This window comes from Hypomesus transpacificus, chromosome 12 (assembly GCF_021917145.1).
Source record: "Hypomesus transpacificus isolate Combined female chromosome 12, fHypTra1, whole genome shotgun sequence".
Taxonomy (NCBI): Eukaryota; Metazoa; Chordata; class Actinopteri; order Osmeriformes; family Osmeridae; genus Hypomesus; species Hypomesus transpacificus.
The window spans coordinates 3,569,036-3,592,090 of NC_061071.1; the positions used below are offsets into that span (position 1 = coordinate 3,569,036).

The following is a 23,055-nucleotide window of genomic DNA, read 5'->3' on the forward strand; positions in this document are numbered from 1 at the left end:
TCCCTCTCTCATACAAACAAACACATTCTTACCCATACGGAAACACTTTGTCCTTTAAAATAATGTATATTTAAAGGTGTTCGTGAATGTATCCTTAAATGTAATAAAGCATCACATATAATAATAAAATGATCAACTTTGATTTCCGACTACATAAATGACACCACCAAATCCTACTGTACCATCACGCAGTGCTGACTTCTAGATACAGTGTGAGTCCTCCTCACATTCATCCTCTAGAAGAGGCATGGGAAGTAACAGCTTCTCTCTGTGTAGTAAGACAAGAGCAGAGCTATAGGGGGCTGTGCAACAACACCCAGAAATAACCATCCTCCTTGTAACTATAATCACTAGTGACTTTTATAATTAGCAACATACTATAGTCCCGTGTGCACTACAGCTTCACTGGATCTACAGATCAATCCTTATTTATGTGGCTATTGCTCATCACCGATGCCAGATCCCTTGTCATTTTAATTGCAAACAGGACTGGATGTGTATTGTAACGGAAGCCATTTTATAAATGCTCCCTGCTGGTTTTCATGATGTGCCATTAATGTGCATTAATTTTGTATACAATGTTACTGTTTGCATCACAGAGCTAATATTTCGTTCTTTCATTTCATTTGTTATCTTATTGATTGGGTAAATGTAGCCATAAGCAAAATTGACGACCTCAAGTAAGTTGTCTTGAAAGTTCACTTTTAGTCTGAATTATACATTTCATCATAGATGATTTTTTCCGGCTGTTGTCACTCCACACCACAGGAAACCAAACAAATAAGCCCGCAGGCAGCATTGATCAGCCGTGCTTTAAAGGTTAGCCACATTATCACAGGAGGGGAAGCAGCTTTGTTATGTCCGGGCTCCTCCACCACAGAGAGGCTCACAGTGGTCGTTACCATGGTGCAACAATACAATATCCCACTGCACATACCAAGATGGAAACATGTTATCTGCTCTAAAGTGTTTTATTAGCAGGCATGTCACATGTAAGCTGTCTCTGGTGTTTGTTTACAGAAAGAGAGAAAGAGAGGGGGGGGGGGGGGGGTCGCTTCATGATCCCCCTGCCTATGTTTATGCTTGTGCAGTTTGTCAGACTCTGGGGCATGAGGTCCTATTAGCAAGGATTCAGTGATATTCCTCTGTTTATACTCTGTGTCGTTTCACTGCTCAGGATGTCAGAGCTTTCACACGAGCAGCCAGCCATGTAGACAAATGCGAGTGAAACAAACATTTTATTGGTATGAATCATGTAAACAACTCGAGCAACTGTTGCAGTTGATGCTTTTTTAAATATTACACAAGAGAATTCTGACAGAATGTACTGTAAGCTGTTTAGGTCTGATATGGACCTGGAGTCAATATTTCTATATTTATGTAGTGTGCTTGTGTGTGTGTGTGTGTGTGTGTGTGTGTGTGTGTGTGTGTGTGTGTGTGTGTGTGTGTGTGTTTGTGTGTGTGTGTGTGTGTGTGTGTGTGTGCGGGGAGGGCGTGTCCTTTACAGCTTGTGTATTTGTGTGTGACACGGTTCTTTCAAATTACCAATTGGCGACATAATCAAGCACAAAAAAAAATGAAATGAAAAAATTCTGTCCTGCATGATATTGCTACTTTAATTATATCACAGCCTACCATTAACTCTGTGGGACAATGATGACTGTCATTATGTTTTATTATTTCAAAACAAAAGTCAAGTCATTTTTGTCTTCTTTTTTTACACTGTAACAACAATATTCAATTATAAACCATCTGCCTATACAGTCACAAAATGGCTTCTGTGAAAAATAAATGTTTCTGGTGGAAAGATTATAGTAAATAACATTTTCAGGATGCTAATGTTTACTGGTGTCTGTGTCTACATTATATGAATATTGTGTTACAGTATGCAATCAGAACTTTTACATTAATCATTTATGGTGCTGGTGGGCCATTGTTCCAGCTATTCAATTATTGATGCATCAGGCTGACTCCCTCTATATTCAAGAATATCAGTGATAAACCCTGTCCTCTGCAAATAGGCATTAGAATATATTAAAACAATTACATATAGGTACATAAATAACACAAAACACATCTGTAAAATCAGACTCACGTTAGACACCAAGCTGCCTTTGTATTCTAGAAGAGAATAATATCTGGCAGACAAATGGAAAAAATGTGTGCCCACCTCGACAACCATTTAACTTTCATCTTGTTGTCTTCCTTTCCAGAGTTTTTCCTGGAGCTGTTGGACAACTCGGAGAAGTCCCTCAACGACATGTTCACGCGAACGTACGGGAAGCTCTATATGCAGAACTCCGAGGTGTTCCAGGACCTCTTCACAGAGCTCAAACGTTACTACACCGGAGGGAACGTCAACCTGGAAGAGATGCTCAACGACTTTTGGTCTCGCCTGCTGGAGCGCATGTTCCAGCTGCTCAACTCCCAGTACCACTTCTCAGACGACTACCTGGAGTGCATCAGCAAATACACAGACCAGCTCAAGCCCTTCGGAGACGTCCCCAGGAAGCTCAAGGCTCAAGTCACTAGGGCCTTCATAGCTGCCCGGACCTTTGTCCAGGGCCTCATGGTGGGCCGTGAGGTGGCTAACAGGGTAGCCAAGGTACGTACCCTCCCCCCCTCCCTCCCCAAGGCCTCCTGCAATGTTCATGCTTACTCCTGATCCTGTATGTGGTGAGGTGCTGTGAAGGGGCCAAACAATGCTCCAGTAGTAGGCCCAGATTCATTCAGTTAGCGCATTGTGTAGATTTACTGTTCCGGTGTTGCAACATTTCACAACTGCAGAAAACAGTTTGTGCTGCTTGTAAGGTGCACTAATTGTTTGCTTTTTTGCAGCTTGAACACACAAAAACAGCTCTCAAATGCAGTGCCACCAGATCAAATGCATAGATTGTACTTGTTTATTATCCAAGTTTATTTTGGTTCAGAGAATATTTGAAACGTCTTGGTGACCCCATAATGTCTGAAAGAAATCTTGGAATCGTATTTATTCATTAGGAGCTCTTAGGTTTTACCATCCCAGAGGAGGGACTGTCGTCCGGCCATTTTAATCCTCCTGAATTTGCTCGCATATCCCCTCTGGTGCTTTGGAGAATATATTTCGCTGGCATGTTTACGTCTTAATCTTCATCTGTGTATGTTTGAAGCTGGTGAACAGAGTGGTATTCTGTTTGATGTGAGCGGTGGACTGTGTTTTCCGTTCCATCAAAAATGCAGTGGAATCACCCATGTAGACTGAGACATGGGTGAAGGAAGAGAAAAGGGAAATGGCCACTGGCTACTCTTGGTGATCCTGTACTTGACACAATATTTGCCTTACACTGTTTAACATAGTTCGCTTCTAATTATTCGGTTAACTGTGTGAGTGGAGCGTGTTTGTTTTGTTGGTTTGTGATTGGATTTGGGGAAAAGAGTCTACAGCCGATTACAATGAATCAAACAAGGAGGAGGTTTTTAGTTTGGGATCATATCAACTACAGTAGGATAACAAAAAAGCATTACGCAAAGATTGGAGATTAGTGGTGTGTATTAAAAGGATTTGCAGTAATAATTCAAAATTCCATTTTAAACATACAGTTGTGCAACAGTGTTTCATAATCTGAATGTTTTAACCAACAGAATCCCTGTTGTTTCTTTGCATAATATGTTAAAATGTAGTATAACATATATAATATTATTCATTCACATTGTTTAAATGTAAACTACACCACAAATAAATGAATGCAAATGACTTATGTAGTGAATATATGGACATTGCTTGTACAAATCCCAAAACCTTTACTGCTGCATCTGCTGCACCTTCTGCTTCAGTCAGATACAATTTATGTAAAAGGAAGACAAGCCCTTGAGAGGAGCTGTTAAAAAATGGCCGTAGAATTTGACACTGATAGAATGCCTTTTCATCACCTCAATTGGCTAATGTCTGCTGTCCCTCTGAGGCAGGCTGAGAAAGAAAGAGGGTGAGAAAAAAAACATGATTTGTTCAAGTTCAGGATGAGCCGTTTAATCATTCTTGTGTTGGAGGCTTTCCACCCAACACCACGTCTTGACCTTCTCTCTGTTTTTACTAGAGCCTGCCAGTTGGCAATGAGGGAACAAGGCGTTCTTTATCTTCCTGTCAGAGCACTGGAGATGCCTAGGGGGCAATTAGTCAACTTGATCACACCAAACAAGAGTATGTTCTCAAGCTTGTTATGTTTGAGATAAATAACTTCATAAGGTTGGCTTGGACACATTCAACTGAAAGGGTGCTTCCGGTCTCAAATAGTGTAACAGATGGAATCAAATCCTCCTCAGGCTACTTGCTCTCATTTGACTAGAGATCTTTTTAGCCGTTTTTGTTGGATTTTAGTATGTCGGGCTAGCTCTCCAAGAATGTTTTTAATGTTTCAGATGGAGAGCAAAATTGTGACTTCCATATTTCTCTCTTAGCTGTAAATGGTTCCCTCAAATCCCTCAGTTGCGGTTCCTCATCAAAAATGAAGTGGCACATGAGACGTCACGTCACGGTGGTAGTGTGGAATGCTGTCATTGAACCACCCGAGGACTGGAGAGATGGAGAGAGGGGGGATGGGGTTGGACAAATCACCTTGACCTAAGATTCACCTCCTCAGTGCTTGCTGTTCTCAGCCACAAATAGCCAACCGGGGATGACTCCCAACGCCAAACTGTCTTCAATTGAGAGATTGAGAGACGGAGAGAGAGCAAGCAGGGAGAGAGAGTAAGAAGCAGAGCGGAGAGAGTTTTCACATGCCGTGCTTGCATTTCACGACAGGGTGACAACATATAAACCTCTGCCGTCCAGATGAAGAGGCAGTCGAATCTCAGGATGCCCGTGTCCTGAATACGTCTTCATCGTGCAAAGATATCACCTTTTTTGAATCCTATTAGAACCTTTCACTAGTTTATTGCCCTCTATCTTTTTCAGGAATCAAATGGTTTTTGCACCCAGAGAGAAAGGCTGGGTACTGTAAAGCTGAACAATGTGGTAGTAATTGACATGAGATATGTTTTCATTCTTACCTTGTGCTAATAGCCACGTTTGTTTGTCTTATCTGGGAGAGGGTGTCTCGTCGTAATCACACCACCTAGAATATCAGTCATGACCTTTCAAAAACACTTCTTACAGAGAAGCAGGTGTGAACACATCCCTACACGTGCCAGTTCAACTGACAGGAAATGAACCAATGCTTTTTTTTGGATCTGAAACATTTTTCACGTTGCAGAAAAAGAATGGGTTCAAATGACTTTACTTTGAGCCTGAGGCAATTTTTTCATTTGTTTTATTTGACGCTTGCTGGAAATAGAATTATGAAACCAATTTTGATGTTGCACTGTACAGAGTTATATTTATGTTTTTGTTAAAGTCCATTTGCTGAGGAGGTAATGGAGTGAGGAAGAGATGGAAGAGCCACCATCCATACTGTTTTGATTTAGTTTGAACCAATACAAACTTTCAGAAGCTTAACTCTTCATATGTTTAATAAATAAAAACTATATATCTCTGTCCGTCAAAACTACTTTTTTTATGTGGGTGAAGTATAAATGATTTTGTGTGATGGGTAACCTTGTTTGACACACACCTAATGGTCTAATTTGGAAACCTTGTTTCCAGACCCAATGCTTTTGGTTCAGATTTGAAGTAGACACCTTGTCCTGCTACTAGCTCTTAGCAAAGTCAAAACGTTCCGAGTTAATTTATTTACAATTTTGTTGTGTATCTAGTGTTTGCAACTGTCCAAATTATGGTTTCCGGATATCTCCAGAAATACACTTCCCATGGAGACCAGTGGTGAATGACTTGCTGATATTCAGTATTTGCGTGTTGCAGTAACAAACAACACTGCAGTTTGTACAAGATGAAGTCAGAGGAACCGATCACATTACACCGAATGAGATTATGCTTCATTTTTGCAGCACTGATTTGTAGGACTCCAGGATTAGGAACAGTATATCCCCAGGGTTGAGATTATGATGACCATTTAGAGTTTGATCGTGCTGTACTTAAAACACAGTCCCACCACATTAGAACGTTCTCAAAGGAGATTGGGGGGATTTGACTGTGGTAAGGGCTTAAAGCTCCAACATTTAGAACACTCATCACTCATTTTGCGTCAGCATGAAAAGCTGATCTAGGAAGGGATTCATAGTTACTGATGATGGACAGAGGAAGTAAAGATATTATGTGAGAGATTCCTGTGTGTGCGTGTGTGTGTGTGTGTGTGTGTGTGTGGTGTGCACGGCTGTGTGTGTTTCATGTGGCTTATACTGTCATGTTGATCTCATTATACACTCATTTCCTGCCACTAACTGCCTCAGAGTTTAACGTTAAGCTCTCAGGCAAAGTCTAATCTATGCACAACATTTACTTTAAAGGGGAATCATTACAGTTCAGACAGATTCCAACATTTCTGCTGACAAGTTGGAAAATGAGGAAGAGTTCACTGTTCTGCGGTAACATTTACCGGCACATAATGCTCTCGCATTTCACCCATACAACAATACAACTAGCCAAACCAACACTAATCATTACCAAGTGGTCACTAATTCAGTTACCAAGCTTTTATCAGGCATACTGAAACATCTAAAAACACAATTTCACATTTGATCTTGTTTGATTATGATCTTCATCTAATTGCACTGTAGCAATGGCATTTCTATGATTTTGCTACAGTAATATTTGTAGTGTAATTGTAATTGTGAGTTTATAATTGATCCTTTAGTGCACAACAGATGTCCAACGGAGACATGTTTGATGGTCCCAGAGTCTGTGGAGAGCCCATTGACCTGCTCCATATGGAGGTCATCTTACCCATGGTGCTCAGCCGAGCCTCAGGCTGGATAAAGATGCACCCAGCTGAGAAACACCTTAGGATGTCTCCCTTTTTTCTCTCTATATGAACCTTTCCGTCTCTTTTGAGTCTCTTCCTCACTTTGTATTTCCTGGTTTCTCTCTCTTTCTCTCTCTCTCTCTCTCTCTCTCTCTCTCTCTCTCTGTCTGACTCTTTTTCTCTTGGTTTTCTCTGTGTTCATTTCTCTTTCTCCTTTTCTCCTCCTCTACCCCCCACCCCCTCTTGCTGGCGCACAGCGCTGCACAGCTTGCTGGGAATGCGGCCTCAGCCACAGTGCTCCGGTGGGCAGATGGCTCCTGGCTCACAGAGGTTGGCACGTCATTGATTGCTGGACCAGAGATGCTCTTTTTTAATTAAGAACTCTCGATTGGAGAAAGAATTATTGAGGAGTGTTGGACAGGATATCAGACAACACATGTTGTCCTTTGTAAGTACATTAGGAAAGGAAATCAATGCATGCATTCAAGATGTTTCTCAAGAACCTATATGGTGGAGATTTGGAGAAAATAACTTGACTTAGGTCACTGTCTGTAGTCAGAAAGTTTGGTTTAAAGGCAAGAGAACTTTATTTACTTATTGTGTTGCTTTGGTTTCACACCCAAAAGTACTGACAACGCTATAAGGATTACAAATAATTTCTCATGCAGATGAAAAAAATTAAAGGAGACATTAAACTTCTGTTTCATGTTCCATTAAATATGAGTTTAATATGAGAAGACATTTTGTTCTAGTAACACTTTGTTAAACTTTTGTGCAGTGCAACCTTGTCAAATCTCATTGCGTTCACTAAAATTATCACGTGGTTAATGGAAGGTAAAGGTGTGACTAATAAATTATTTGGACTTCCTCATAAATCCCAGAATGAAATCTTAATAATGAGCAGTGTTCATCCAATACTCTGTCTGACTCACTCTTTGAACTTTATTTAGAAAGGGTTTAGTCATATCTGTTTATACCAAGCAAGCATCCAGGGCATGTTGTCAACACCCGTGTTGTGACATTTGTCCTCGGTGTTCTGGGTGTCCTGGCAGCCAGAAGGACCCTGTTCTACCTCTGACATGCAGGCTGGGCTGCAGACCTGCTGGGGTCAAGTAGACACGGAGGCAAAGCTCTGCACTTGGATCCTGAAGCTATTTATGCAGAAGGAGGGGTTAGCGGCCGTAAGGATAACGAAACATGGCACTTACATCCACAGAGGAGAAGGGAGGGCTGGGTCGGAGCTTTTAGCACGATGCTTGTCGTGGAAAATCAACGGTGTTGTCTCACGTCCTGCCAAAAAAACGAAGTGTAGGATGACCCGTGTGGCTTGCAAAGGCCAGGCGTGCACTGCTGCGGGGAGTCACACTGGCTCTCGTGTGGATTTCACCTGTGCACTCACTGTCTTCTGAGGCACTCTGGCCTGGTTGCTACTGACACAGCTCTGGCCTCTATAGGATTGTCGTTCTCTCTACACGGGATAGTTACATTTGAAAAAAAGCAGATGAAGAGAGGGAGAAGGACAAGCAGAAAGACGGTTCCAGCCTCCCAATACTTAATTTATAAGCAGAGTTGATGTGTTCTTGCCAACAGGCTCAACACAAATATGTCACTCAAAATTTGACTCTTTACCAGACAATTAAGGAACTTGAAAAGTGACGGTCTGTGTTTCATTTCTACAGTAAACTGGAAAAAGACTTTCCTTTCTTGAACAGACTGTCAAATTGTTATATTATCTTCTTGATTCAAATATTTGTTGTTTACGACTAGAAATTCAATATTACAAATGTAAAAAAGATGAATTACAGCTTCATTATTTATTGTATTAGAGATTTAAATATTGGAACTGTGAAATTTGCAGCTCGCAGAAATTCGTAAAAAATATACGCATGTACAATAACTCATTTAGACATGCACATTTAGATGTCTCCATCTGTGATCAAATCCTGCTCACTCGCAGTGCGGGAAAAAATATCTATTGTGTTGTGTGTTTTCCCGGCCAGCACTGTGTACCATACAGACAATAGTAAGTGTATGTGTATTCAGTGTTGAACGTAGAAGATTGTCATGTTGAGGCAGAGAGCCAAACCTCCTGCCAGCCCCTCTCAAAGAGCTTCCTTGTGTGGCGGCCCAGTCTTTAAAGGAGGCTAAACTCCAGCTCCCATCAGGCTCATGGTGAGATTTACAGTGAGGATTCTGCTAATGCGCCACACGACTACATGACTCTCTAATTCTAAGTTGGATTGATGATAGTGACTAAAGGGATGCTTAAGATCTGGTACTTTTTTTTGTTGTTGCTGTGCGGAGTGGAAGAGCTTTTTTGATGGCCTGCATTTTCACTCAATGTCTATATCTGTAGGTGTGTATCAAGTTGTTCGCAGTGGCAGATGGCAGTCTGGTCGGTGCAGTGACAGATCACTGATGACGGTGTGGATGCTAATAGCGTTGGAATTGAGCAGGGCCGCTGGGGCAACGTCGTGCCCTCTCGCCCGTATCCAATCCCAAAATGGGGATTCAGCATGATTCGACGCATCCTGTCTGAATAATTATGACAAAACTGGGAGATAGATTTTGGCTGGCGCAGCGGTGTTCCCTAAGGAGCATGCTCTGTTTGGCCTTGGTGACGCAGCACACCTTCCTGTCATTTTTCACTAGTCTATCACTTGGGTGGCACAAAGCAATTTTCAGTGTCCGTAGGTAGCTTGCCGTCACCGTTGTTCCAAAAGGGAGCACACACCATATGTGCATGGACCCCTGTTTCTATGAAAAGTCCGGAAATCTCACGCCCTTCTTTCTCACGGTTCTCACGGAACCATCTTTAAAAGTCATTTTCACAACCCCAGAGATGATTTCTCAGCATTTTATCACAGCTTCTGAGGCGTTATTCTTTTCTTGAAAATGCTCTCCAGTGTTTTCTCAATGATACTTGAAATCAATTAGTCAAGGCAACCTGACACTGGTAAGAAACCAGGACCGGAATCTAAGAGAAGCGCTATTTTGTCTGGAGAGGTGACTGCATTGACTTGGCTTCATCATTACAGTTTACTGTATTTTTAATCCACCATAAAGAATGCTCACCCTAGCAGTTTGACTGGGTAGAGGGATGGCCTTAATGTTAGACTAGACTTACTCTTTCTCCCCTTCCTCATATATGCTTGTATGCACACACAGATCCACTCGTACACACAAATCCAGGAACTGACAGATCACATACACATACACAGCACACATTTACACTATGGGCTGTAGTAGTTATCTTATTTACGGCACTCAAAAGCCAGATGAGAAGATTAGAGTGTGAATCTCAGCACAGATCTGTTACAGCACTCCCCACCTACAACCCTCAGCCTGCAGTCAAACACGGTATGTGTTCACAGGATTGCTAGATTTATTTTTGTCCACTACTTTCAGGTACATTAGCGCTGCATGGCCGTGCCCACTAGATGTGACTGAGCTAATTCTGACCTGTCATGCAATAACAACATTAATTTGAACTAAATCCACAAAATCTTCAAACTTACTAATGTATTCAGTGAGTTGTCACTTATTCCTGTGTTCCTGACAAAATAGTGTAAATCACAGTTATGTTGATTCCATCCCACTCGAGGGATATTTATTTATCACCTGTCCTTTTGGCAATCTGAAGTTAGATTTTTTTTTAAAGGTTATTTACATGTATAGCTGGCTATGGCTTGCATTTATCATACCTATAAATAGTTTTGAGCCTATACACATTGGTAATGGTTTACAGAATGTTTAAAGTTAATACTTATCAGTTAATCGTCCCCAATCTCGCAATGGATTTTTAAAAACTCAACAACTCAAATCCCATAAATCCCAAAGAAAGTGTTCATGGCATGTTCTGTTTCTCATATGACATTGAGATATTCCTTGGTGTTGGTTGTCAACATCTAGAACATTAGGATTTTGTTCTGATGGTCCCCAAGATAGAAGGAATGTATTTTCTAGTAGTTTCCTACCAACAAGCAAATTCTATAAATATGTAACATATAACACTACTCTTCGATTCCTATCTTTAATATGCTAGCTTGTATAATGTTATTCCAGACACATTTCATGCTTGGCCTGGAGAGCAGATGAGACATTATCCTGGCCAGCCAAGTGTAATTTTGTGTGTGTGTGTTTTGTCTTGTAATCAATTAAAAAAACAACCCTTCTGTATAAAACCTGATTCTACACACATTGGCAACATTCGTTTTTTCAACCTACTTTGCCAGTTTCCGTTTGCTAATTCAATAGATGTTCAAACTTTAAATTATTGTTTCTGGTTTTAACAACATGATACAGAAACACATGCAGCAGAACAGATGATGAACCACATCAATGAAGGAAAATACTGTCTTCCAAGAAGATGTCAGTAAAACAAGATTTGTAATCTAGAAAGTTTTCCTATTGAGGAGAAATGAAAGTGTAGACAAGTGATGGGGTACATATTTTCACACAACTAAATGAATCTAGTTTGTTCAAATCTCCGTTTTACTGCTTGTACTCCTTGACTGATCAAAACAAATTGCCAGAACACAGATCTGTGCATGGCATCTACTGATGAAATCAACAGCACGCCACTGTTCAAAGCCTCTTCCCTAGACAGCGGCCGATGTCACTGGCAAATTGCATGTGTCAGAACTGCGCTGTTTGATCCTTGTTTTTTAACCCTTCTCCACTGCAGCTGGTACGGAAGCCTGCTTTTCGTTTGCTCACACACACAGATTTGCGCACACACATGCTCGCTCACACGCAACGCTTCGCTCATGTGCAGGATACAAATCTGTCCCTCACACATATACAGTACTGTACACTTGTACCTTCAAAGATACAGCAGAGTACGCCATCAGAGTACCCGATTAAAAATCCAGGAGCAGCAGAGGAGAGGGGAACAACTCAGACTTTAGCCTGACTAAAAGCTAAGTGTAATGTCTGCTCTCAAGTAGCAGCTCTCAAGGGCTACAGAGTTGTCTCCTTGTACATGATCTCTCTCTCACCCCCTTTCTGTCCATCTGTTCTTGTGTACCTCTTCACCTCACTCTTTCTTTTAATCTCTATCTTTTTCTCTCGGCCTCTTTTCTCTTTCTCACCCCACTGTCTCTTCTTATCTTTCTGCTGGTATAAAACACATCAAATATAAAACACTTTTCTTTCTTTCATCTTAATGTGTTGCTGGATCACTAGACCTGGTTCTGTCTCTGTTAGAACTGTTATTGAAGGATTCTGAGAGGGGTGAGGATGTTGTCTTTTCAGCCTGGTTTTGACTGAGTCACAGATGGAGATACTGAATCTGTGGTGGCAAAGATTTTAGAAAAAAATATTGGGACTGTAACACCATGTTCTCTTTCCCATTGTCTTTTTAATGTGGAGATGATTGCCTTTTGTTTCTTGACTCAAGGCAGCAACACCTTTGATCTGCTCATCACAATGGCCAACAAGAATGTTTCTAAGGATAGGCGCACTCTGCTTCCAAAATAAATAAAAGGCGATTTCAGGTGCGAGTGAAAAAAGACTAGTAACTTAAAGTAGAAAAAAACGCACTCTTAAGCTTCCTCGTTGCTTCTTTTGACCAGTTTATTAGGATGACAGACGCATTTTGGCCTGGCGTTTCACACTGACGATGGCTTAGGCCGAAATGTGTCTTTCATCCTAATAAACTGGTCAAAAGAAGCAACGAGCCAGCTTGAGAGTGCGTTTTTTTCTACTTTAAGTAACAAGAATGTTTCCAAACTCTCAAAACCACTTCTTCACAAACACGTACACACACATGTTTAATATGTTCCTGTCAAAACTACAACCTCAACCCTGGCTGAGTCAGTCCATTAAACACACATACACACACTCACATACACACACACCTACACACACACACACACACAGTAAGAAGGCACACAGGGTTTAAGTTGGACAAACTCTGAAGTCAAGCATGAATACAGGCTGTGACAGCCCAATTACCAGATGTTCCCATTGTTCTCCATCTCCATCCCTTAAAGGGAAGCAGATGTGAGACTGCTGTCACCTCTGCTCAGGCCCGGCCAGAGATGCGGACGAGCGGCAGTGATGGTGCCTTCACACAGATTTAGGCTTGGCTCGCGCTGCATACCGCATCCTGTCAGATCCCCTCCTCACTGCATATGATGTCCAGCCAGCCTGTTTGTTGTCCACCTATCCCAAGAGAACAGAACATTATTAGATGGAAAAGGTTATGTAAGTGTTGTGTATAGTTTGACTAGGATGGCTGCATTCGTGTCCCTTTAAAAGAGTTGGCAATTAAAACCATATTTTCTGTGAAAAAATATAGAAAAGCAAATGGAGGTGGGTCGACAACCACGCAAGCAGCAGTTCTGGCTTCATCTCTTATATCTTGATCTCTGTTCTCTCCAGGTAAATGTTGCCCCCGCCTGCATCCGGGCGTTGACCAAGATGCTGTACTGCCCGTACTGTGGAGGCATGCCTGGGTTGAAGCCCTGCCACAACTACTGCCATAATGTGATGAGGGGCTGTCTGGCCAACCAGGCCGACCTGGACTCTGAATGGAACCTGTTCATAAGTAAGCACTGAATACCTGACAGAGCAACCTATTCCTCTTTGATGTCAGTCTGTCAATCTGCATTTACATTGTCAGTTTATCTGTCTGTCTCTCTGTTTGTCTCTGTCCTGTCTAACTGACTCCTTTAAGTCTACCTGTCTGTCCGTCTGTTTGTCTAACTGCCTGCCGTTCTTGTCGGTCTGGCAGTTTGTCTGTCTTTGCATCCACACATGCTTTGCCAAGGCGGGGTCTTTTCTCAAAACCTTTGCAGGATACATCACTGTGGCGTGTTCTGTTCAGCTTTAAGGGATTTTGAGAGACAAAACTAAAATCGTATTTATGCAACCATTTCCTTTTGCTGTTTGAGATGTTGTGTTGACTGTCCCCGGATCCCTCTCATAGTGTGCAAAGCCCTGGCTCCTGCTGTTTGGGATTGATAAAGAAAGGCAGATCGTAGGCAAACACATTTTCTATGGTGTCTCAAGCTGAGCCTGGTAGTGAGTAATACTTGAGCGCATAGCTGCCATAAGCCCTCCTGTCTAATGGTTACAGAGGAGACAAATATAGCGCCACTCCCTCTTGTTCTTTTGTGGGCCAAAAACGTATTTGTTAGGTGCTTTTTTCCCCCCAAAATGGCGGGAGGAGGGTTTTGGAAGCCGAGTCCCCTCAGAGGGTGTCAGACAAACAGCACTTCTGAGCCGCCGGGCGGTTTTGTGACAGGACTGTTGTCATAAAGACAGGGAGACGAGGTGTCACTTGTTCTCTTGCGACGACGCTGGCGCCTATGTTGTCTCGCAACGACACCCACCATGCGCTAGTGAGATATCTCACGACAAGGCGGACACATGTTAAAAACTTTGCATCTTGTTCAGAGGGGAGACGAAGGGAGGGCAGGGAAAGGGAAGGGAGAAGGTAGGGGAGGAGAAGCTGTTATATGGATAAACATATTTGTCAGTAATGGTAAAATCTGTTGTTGTATTGCAATGCAATGTATTAACAAGGGTGTGAATCAAACTGGACAAAAACACTCTCGAGCATAGAAGTACTGTAGTGGATTTTTAATTGCGGAATACTTTTGTAACAGAAATAGCTTTTGTTTGGGTTGGATGGAGAGTTGTACGGTATATCAAATAGAAGATGTTGGTCCCATGGGGACATTCTGCTTGTGTGTTCCGTGAAGGATTCATTATTTGTTGTCTGCTGATATGTTCTATTCATTTTCTGTTGCTAAAGCTTTCCGATTAGCTTATGATGCATCTTCAAAAAGAAATTGATTAGCCTCCTGGTGTTGAAGTCCTCCTAAAATATGTCAGTGGTCAATTTTTTACCACTGGAGCTCATCTTTCCAATATTTAAGTTTATAGATCGGCTTTGTTAATGTTCTGTCGTCTTTCTCTCCAATCATCCCCTATGAGTTGAGGGTCGCTTGGTCCTTGTCGAGCCGTAACCCTCGTTTGGCGAGTCAGTCTATGACATTTACCTGTGGCCTTCGCACAGGCTTAAATGTCACTATCAATAGCATTGATCGGAAAGACTGCGGGAGAGGGCCTTTAAGGCTTGTCTTCTTAGCAGTTTAACTTGTCTGGATTCAACCTGCGGATGAATGTGAGAAGACCGGGGATAAAAGCATGGATCTGAAAGGCTACTGTCATCACAATCCCCCAGGATCCTGAGTTTAAGACATTTTAGGTCAGCATCTTTGTTCTGATTCTTCCAGAATCAACAGGCAATCTGCTTGAACAGCAAAGACCAAGGGGACAGGCAAAGTATCTAATCTCTGAAACTAAGCCTCCAGTAGCAATGATAAGTGACCGTCTGGACCTGGGTCTCAGTGGAGGGGAAGTCCTATAATAGCTGTAACGGACGGCATTTGTCTCTCTCTGGTTCAGGCCCATATCTGTATACCTCACTAAACCGTTACTTATACAGTAGAAGATCTTGTAGACTTGTAGAAGATCATTGTCTGATTACTTTCATATTAATGAAAGTGTATGTTTTCCTCAAAACTGTTTTTGTAAAATTAGGTCCCAAGCGGAAAGAGCACTCAATAAATTTACAATGCATTGGTCTATTTTCACTAATTGTTTTCAAAGTATATTTGATATAAGCTACTGTTTGGTAAACGTTGATATACAATACAACATCTCTAAGTTGAATGTAAGTTGAGAGCAGTCATACTGCAAGACAGAAAACATTCACTGAAATGCACCGGATAGGTCCATCTTATCTGCAAGCCTGAAATAGCGACTGTTTGAAAATGTCTTGACAAAATAACCTGAAAGGAACCCACTCACACAGAAGAATAATAGTCTTTTGTCAGATTAATTGATGCTCTGTCTCTTCATCTAAGTCATTCATAAAAAATTGCCTAGTTTTCTCTCCCCGTTTGAACTTTTCTCCTAAACTACAATGCATTCATTCAATTGTGCAACAACATTGCAAAGCTTTCCACCATTTTGGACCAGTGTAATATCAATCAGATGAAAATCTTTGATATATATACATAGAAAATGTCTTGTAGGAATATTATTTGACTAATGGCCATCATAACCAGGCAAACTTAACATAATCCATCTTCCATCCAATTTGCATAGGAAAGTAAACCACCCTTGACCTCAATGAGCATAACACCAATATATTGATGTCACAACCATTCAGTTCAAGATTATATTTCTGGGGTAATGGGAGCAGCAGCAATTCTCAACGTGTTTCTGTAAACATATTTCTGGCTTAGACATGTAGCTATGCTGTTACCACCACATCTTAGGTTTAGCTAAACATGGGACAACAAATGGGAAAAAATCGACCTAAAAGGATTTTCTGTGGTACTGTACCTTGATTCAGTTTGGATAGCATCAAGTATCATGTGTTTTACATCTTTAAACAAAACCTCATAAAACACATTGCTTGTAATTCCAGTACATTTGTACATGGTCATTGTATATAGACTATTGTGTCTTACTATGATTTTTTGGGCCTGCTGCTTGGCTGTAAAGAAGTGTCACTGACAATGTGCATGGACATTCATTATTTTTGTGTGTGTATGTGTGTGTGTGTATGCGTATGTGTGGGTTTGAGAGGACTGCCTGGGAGGATTCATGATTTTGCTGATGAGTGACACCAGACCATCAGTCACATGCCCTCATGACAAATGCCCTCAGCTCAGTATTATGACCGACACATCATTATCATTTTTCTTGTCAGCACCTTGTTGGGAAAATCCAGGGAGAGGTAGAGAGAGAGAGATGACTGGTAAAGTATAATGATACGTGTGTGCCCTACTACAGTACCTCCACAAAGTCACACACTAAAAGTGAAAGAGCAAGTTATCGTCAGGTTTTAGGGAACTTTAGCGTATGAGTCAGTTCCTGCTTGTATGACATCGATGGACAAGGAAAAAATTATTCATGCAAAGTAAACGGTGAAGTTCCCAGCTCTCCATTATTGAATTTATTTTCCGAGCTGCTCCTTCATTATTCTGGCTAATTAAGATTTAGCTCTGTGTTGTCCTCTGTTCAGTCCTTTGTCACCACAGTGTAAGTGATCCACATTGATTTTATTTGCTCATTTCTTTTTAATTGCATGGCTTGTGTCTCAGTGTAACCAAACCTCCCCACAACCTCCCGATTCATGAGAATTCTAGATGATATCCCCCGCTGTCCTCTGAGGAAATGCTGGTATGCAGGGTAATACTGTTGTAAAGTACTGAGCTTGTCCAGATGTCATTCCCCACTGTTGGCTCTATTGTCCCAGATGAGTGTTAAGGTGAGTGTGTTCCACCTTTTCCCTCTCAGACTCCTTGGGTGATAACTTCCCAACCTCCACTCCTTTTTAGACTTTGCAGTTGTCACATGAACCACCCCAACCCCCCCCCCCCCCCCCCCCAGATCTTGAGCATTAAATGGACTACTAAAATTAAACCGTGGTCAATATAAAAATCCACTTATGAAGCCACTTAGGCCCTCCATCTGTCAGGAGGGTGACGGATCTCATCTCTGAGAGAACAGCAAGCCTCGGGTGGTGTCAGTGACACGTATGACAGGTACAAACAAGCCGGTCGTCTCCTGCCTGTCAGACAGCTCAGCGCTGGATGAGTTCCTCAAAACAGGATCCTCACAGTCTCACTCGGGTTCCTCTAATCTCTTCTGGCATACGCAGGAGCAGCGAAGCTGCTTATCTACATGTGTGGGAGGGCTGTCTGTATGACTCTTTCGCTCTCTCTCTCTCTCTTTGTCTATTTTCACACACACACACACATACGTAAATACAGACACACTCGTACATGGTTCCTAATATTTCCAGCTCCTCGTGATTCACTCTTAAGCTTCAGCATCAGAACTACATCAGCAGACAAACCAGGAGCCCGTGTTTCCTCCAACCACCACAAGACACGCAACTCGAACACTTCATTAACTCCATGTAACCTGCGTTACTGAAGTTGCTTTAGCCTCAACAGTTTGCTTAAACTCAAGTGAATTCAGTCACTTATGGGTTCTTAAAATACTCGTAACCAGTCAAGAAGAGATTCATCAACATGCAATTATAGTTCCCTACACCCTCAAGCTGTGCTCCCGGCTGCATCTTCCCCCTCCTGTGGTTTTACAGAATTGGATATGACCAGAGTTGCCTCCAGGGAAAAGCATGCTTTTACTGCGAGGACTGAATGGAGAGAGCAGACAGGCCTTTGGAGATATTCTTCATTTGTGGTCATCAGTGTTGTAGGAGTTTGCTTTGGTGAACTGTCTTGTGGCAGCATGGAGATTTTAGATACTACTGTATGTGGTGCGTTGAGAATTGAGGGTAGGAGTTGACGGTAATCTCAAACAGCGATTCTCAAACAGTTGCATTGCACACTGTAGATAGATTACTGGGATGGAAAGTTCGAGAAATAGTTTTGTATATGTAAATTGATTTTGTTGAAATACCAAGACCACTATTTGACATTGCAATTTGACATAAATCTCCATGGTCTGACTTTTATATCTCTTCTGAAGGGAACATAATGTGTATGCATAATATAAAGGTTGGATATAGAAACAACCTAAAGTGTTAATTTTGTTTAATTGTATAGTCAATTTTCACAACTGTCAAACAATTCTGGCACTGAAAGAAGTTCACAATCCAGGATCTTTTATAACTCAATTGATGGACAGGTCTCAAACCCCCTATGATGATGCATACTGTATAATCAGGAGCTTTTAGAAGCTCTCAAGGAGCCATTATGTGATTTACAATGGAGGTCCACATCTGAATAAAGATGTATTTTAGTATGAAGGCTATGACCTATTGATGGCTCATTCTGAAGAACCATTCGAAGAGTCAGACGTGAAAGACCATGGCGTAAACATACTGGATTGATGTCTTGCAGCTATTATGTGTGCCATCACATATTTTCTCTGAAATCATACAAAGCACAGATTCTCGATGGATATTATATTTCAATGCTAAAGCAATCCTAACAGATTCCAAGATTGACTGTTGTTGGAGTATTGTAAATGGTTTCTATAAGAGATGGCCATGTGTTCTGTTTTCTCTATTGTGTTTCGCACAGCCTATATTTATGTAGTTATGCATGTTTTGCAACTGTGTTTCATGCCAGTTAGACTGTAGTGTTCTCAGTGGTGATGAAAGCTTTTAGACCATACATCACACATGAATGTCATTAAATAGCCATTATAACCATCTGCAAATGTCCAGGTCAATTCAGTACCAGATTATTCAAATGTAAATGAAAGGTACAAGTAGGCTGTACATTCTTTATGGGTATGTCATTAGCCAATATGACTGTACCAACATAAACTTCAGACATTAAGTATTTGAAGGCTAAAATCACCTTGTTTTTGACCGGGTATTGTTTGTAACATAAATTAGTTGAAACATTTGCAATTACTCCAGACAGGAAGGTAGAACAATGTGATTCACGGCATGCTCAATTTAGTAATGTACTCCATTGATAATGTGAGACTGTCAGTTATTAAAAAAAAATGTTTTATCAGATTTTGAGGAAAGACAGTCATTTTGTTTTACCTTTTTGGGGGTGATTGCATCAACAGCAGTGTGGTTCCATTCACCAAACAGGTTTATAATCCAAGTGTGCATAGATATTTGGTGCAAGTTAGCAATGGAAATGTTTGAGCTGAAATGGACGCTAATTAATGCAGACACGGGTGAGGATTGGTTCTAACACCTTGTGATTGTTTTTTATAAAAAACACTGAGCAAAATGGAAATACTTAAAAAGAAGGTTCAAAAGCATTCAGGGCATCTAAGAGCATAAGTATTCACGATGCAAAAAGAAAAATTGCCCCCCCTGACAAAAGCAGTGGAAAGAAGCAAACCTAAACCTAAAATTACAACTGAGCATCAACAACAAAATGTCCAGCCCAATAACAAAGCCAAAACGAATTGTTATACATGGCAATGGTGCCATGGACAATGTTTTCATGGACTTAATAAAGGTGTTCAATTACGGACCAACTTTCATAAAGGACACTTTGCTCAGGTGTTTCTGAGAGCATATTAAAGCCATCTAAATTAAACCTCCTCTAGACTTCAAGCATATAAAGTTCAAGGATGAAATATGAGTAGTTGTTGTTCTCCATACAACTGCTAGTAATGTCCCATTCCTAATTAAGATGCTCCCATAATTTTAAATAATTCAGACTAATTATTCCTACAGGCGTCCAACATCCTCCCACGTGTATGTTTGCACATCCGCAGACTGACAACAAACAAGCATATTCACCCCTGTTGCGCTTGTGTCTGCCAAGAGAAGCCTGAATACAATGACTCTACATTTCTTTTGGTGTTTTCATATACAGAAATAAAAAAATATACTAAGTGAAAACAGTAATAGACTGAGTTTGTTGCTAATAAATTATAGATTTTTGTCAAAAAGAATTATAAACATTTGAGTTAAAATTATGAAAACAATCTCCTCTTTTAACATTTGAGCATATTCAGAGTATAGACATGGAAAAGGATTTTAGTGAAACATTTCCCCTATGGGCTGCTTTAATAATCAATGGTTTCCAAACCACCTTTGCCTTAAAAGCACATGAAAAGCCAGTTTGTTCCCCCATACTACACGAAGGTCAGCTGTATGTTTTTCTCTCCCTTTACCAAAGCATTCCTTCCATAGTCTGTTGACATGGGCGTCCAGATGAATTTCAACAGACTCTATTAGTGTAAGTCTAACTGTCCCTCTGATTAAATCCGACCAAAGCAAATATGGCCAAACAAGACCTTACTGTCTGGCACCTGCCTTCATACAAAGACATCTTTTGACTTTTGTACACGTCTCAAAAAAATGTGTCAGGGTTGCGGTCAGAAATCTTTCCAACAGTAAATCTTTTGTTCATGTTATGGGGATGAAAGTACAGTATACACATTTTTTTTTGTAACTTTTTTTCTGTCGAAGGAATCATGAATACATTTGAATAATTAATCGAAGTTTGATTGTCAGCTAGCAGGGTTCTGCTGTTGCACATCTTCATAAAAAGAAACAGAGTATAACATAGAAAATAGAGATGCAAGGATGGGATATTGTTAAACAACTGTGGAAATAACTGTGGAAATGTGTTAGCCACATGCTTGGTTATAACCTAACACTGCAATTGATCTTGATAACCACATTCTTCATTCATTTGGGGGCAATACAGGACAGCCTGTGGTTGCTCACTTGCCATTCTTGGTTAATGAAAGAATTGGCCCATGTGTCCAGCCTACAGTGGTATCACTGCTGAGATAATAACTAGGATATAGGGGGTTCACAGACACATGCATGCTGGGAAATAAATACCTGCTTTATCTACAACCTCAGTAAGGGCGGAAAATGTGCCATCTGTCTAAATCGGATAAATAACCTTTTTCATCTTCTGAGCTGTAAATGTGACGTCCCTGGCAAAGTTATTTAAGCATAGAGAAATAACCCTCTCCTCTCGCAATTTTAGCAGTTGCCTCATACTCAGTCTCCATAAAATATTCATTAAGCTAAATGAAAAATAGTTACTCTGAACTCAATTGACGATTGATGGAGTACCATTTATGTCTTTGGATCTTTTATGGCAGAGTAATGGGAGCTGCACCTGTAGCTTGGCCCTGGCTGAGGCAAATTCCTTGGAGGCCTTAAACCGTAGCAGCTTTGCTTTCCTACTGTGCTATACCACACACATGCATTCACAAACACGTGCATTTGCACTCATCCACACAGCTGGTACAGAACTCTTATCTGAACCTCTCGCATGCACTTCCACACAGCTGCTGAAGACTTCACAGGCCTCAGGTTGGGCCTCTGTGATGACCTCCAACCAGCTCCTGATGGAATTCTAACCAAGCATCACGACCAATTTGAAGCTACAGAGTAAACAAACAGAGTTGCTCTTCAAAGGCAGGACCACTAACAGAGAGGGGCAGGAGAGGAGAGCCTGGCAGCACCTCTATTACCAAGGCTGTGTTGTTCTATGGAGCTACCGAAGCTAACTAGACAAAACAATGACAACTACAAAGTTACAACCATAGCACTATTTTAGCGACAGCTGTTGATTTTGGGGGGAGTTTTACCCTTTTGATACAGAAACTCAGTTAAATGTGGCTTATGTATCTGGTTAAATCATCATTATACTGTTTGTATAATGCAGAAACACACTAAAGGAGAGTTTCATTCATCAGCAGTATTTCCTACAGTACTGGCCTCCTACCCTCTACAGCAGGTAGACAGGTAGGCATTCCTTATAGCCATTCAGCTGACACATCCTCTCTTCTTCCCCTCTAATTAACACTCCAGTCCTAGGTGTTAACATCGCTTTCACCCCTTCCTCCTCTTTAATGAAACTCAGTTGCTCATGCTTCTCTCTTGTTTCCCTCTTTCTCCCCTCCCTCCCTCCCTCCCTCTCTCTCTCTCTCTCTCTCTCTCTCTCTCTCTCTCTCTCTTTCTCTCCACCACCCCAACCACCATTGTACAGGCTTTTTTTATTATTATATTTTGCAGAGACAAGACAAAGCTCTTAATGAAAAGATCAAATACCTTTTTCACCTCCCCAACTTTTCCAGAACCAGTTAGATCAATATCGCCATTCCAACCAGAGTAATAGGTTCTGTATGAACACAGATTAATAACACATTGTTTTAATGAAAACGAAAAGCTGGAACAGGCGAGTCATCTGTCTTTGGTATTGATCGGCGCCAGGGCTCATCCACAGTAATTTGGTCCTTGTGTCTGATGTACTGACGCCTACTCTTCCTGTCCTTGCCCTTTACGAGTTCTCACAGTTACCCAACACTTCCTCAAATACACTATTAGTTACCTGGTGAAGGGATGTGTATTACCAGACAGAAGGCTGGAGAACAGTGTGTGCTCTTTTCGTTGGTCTTGTTGGATACAAAGTGGTTGAAGGGGTTTGGGGATCCAGGCTGTTTGTGGCCGTGTTGTATTTTGTGTGGATGTCACCTTTTGTCTTTGTCTGTATTAATAAATATTAGTAGTTAAAATACATTTGATATGGAAAGCTTATTTTCACCACAATTGTAACTGCTCTTGAATACAGTATCAGGTTAGTATTTGTTGTTTACATACATTTAAGGGATATTGGCCATTTTTATTTGATATGATTTGATTACGTTTGCTTTTGATATATGCATATCAGCTATATACAAATTTGTTCCTACACTGAGGAGCAAATTCAATTTATTG

At 41.1% G+C, this 23,055-nt stretch overlaps 1 protein-coding gene across 1 annotated transcript in view; it reads left to right on the forward strand.

Annotated features, from left to right (window-relative positions):
• LOC124474804 (glypican-6-like) overlaps nucleotides 1-23,055 on the forward strand; it is a 77,203-nt gene that overhangs the window by 36,115 nt on the left and 18,033 nt on the right. The window contains exons 3-4 of the mRNA XM_047031247.1: nucleotides 2,214-2,605; nucleotides 13,221-13,386. Coding sequence (XP_046887203.1) covers nucleotides 2,214-2,605; nucleotides 13,221-13,386 — 558 coding nt within the window. The remainder of the gene's footprint in view (nucleotides 1-2,213; nucleotides 2,606-13,220; nucleotides 13,387-23,055) is intronic.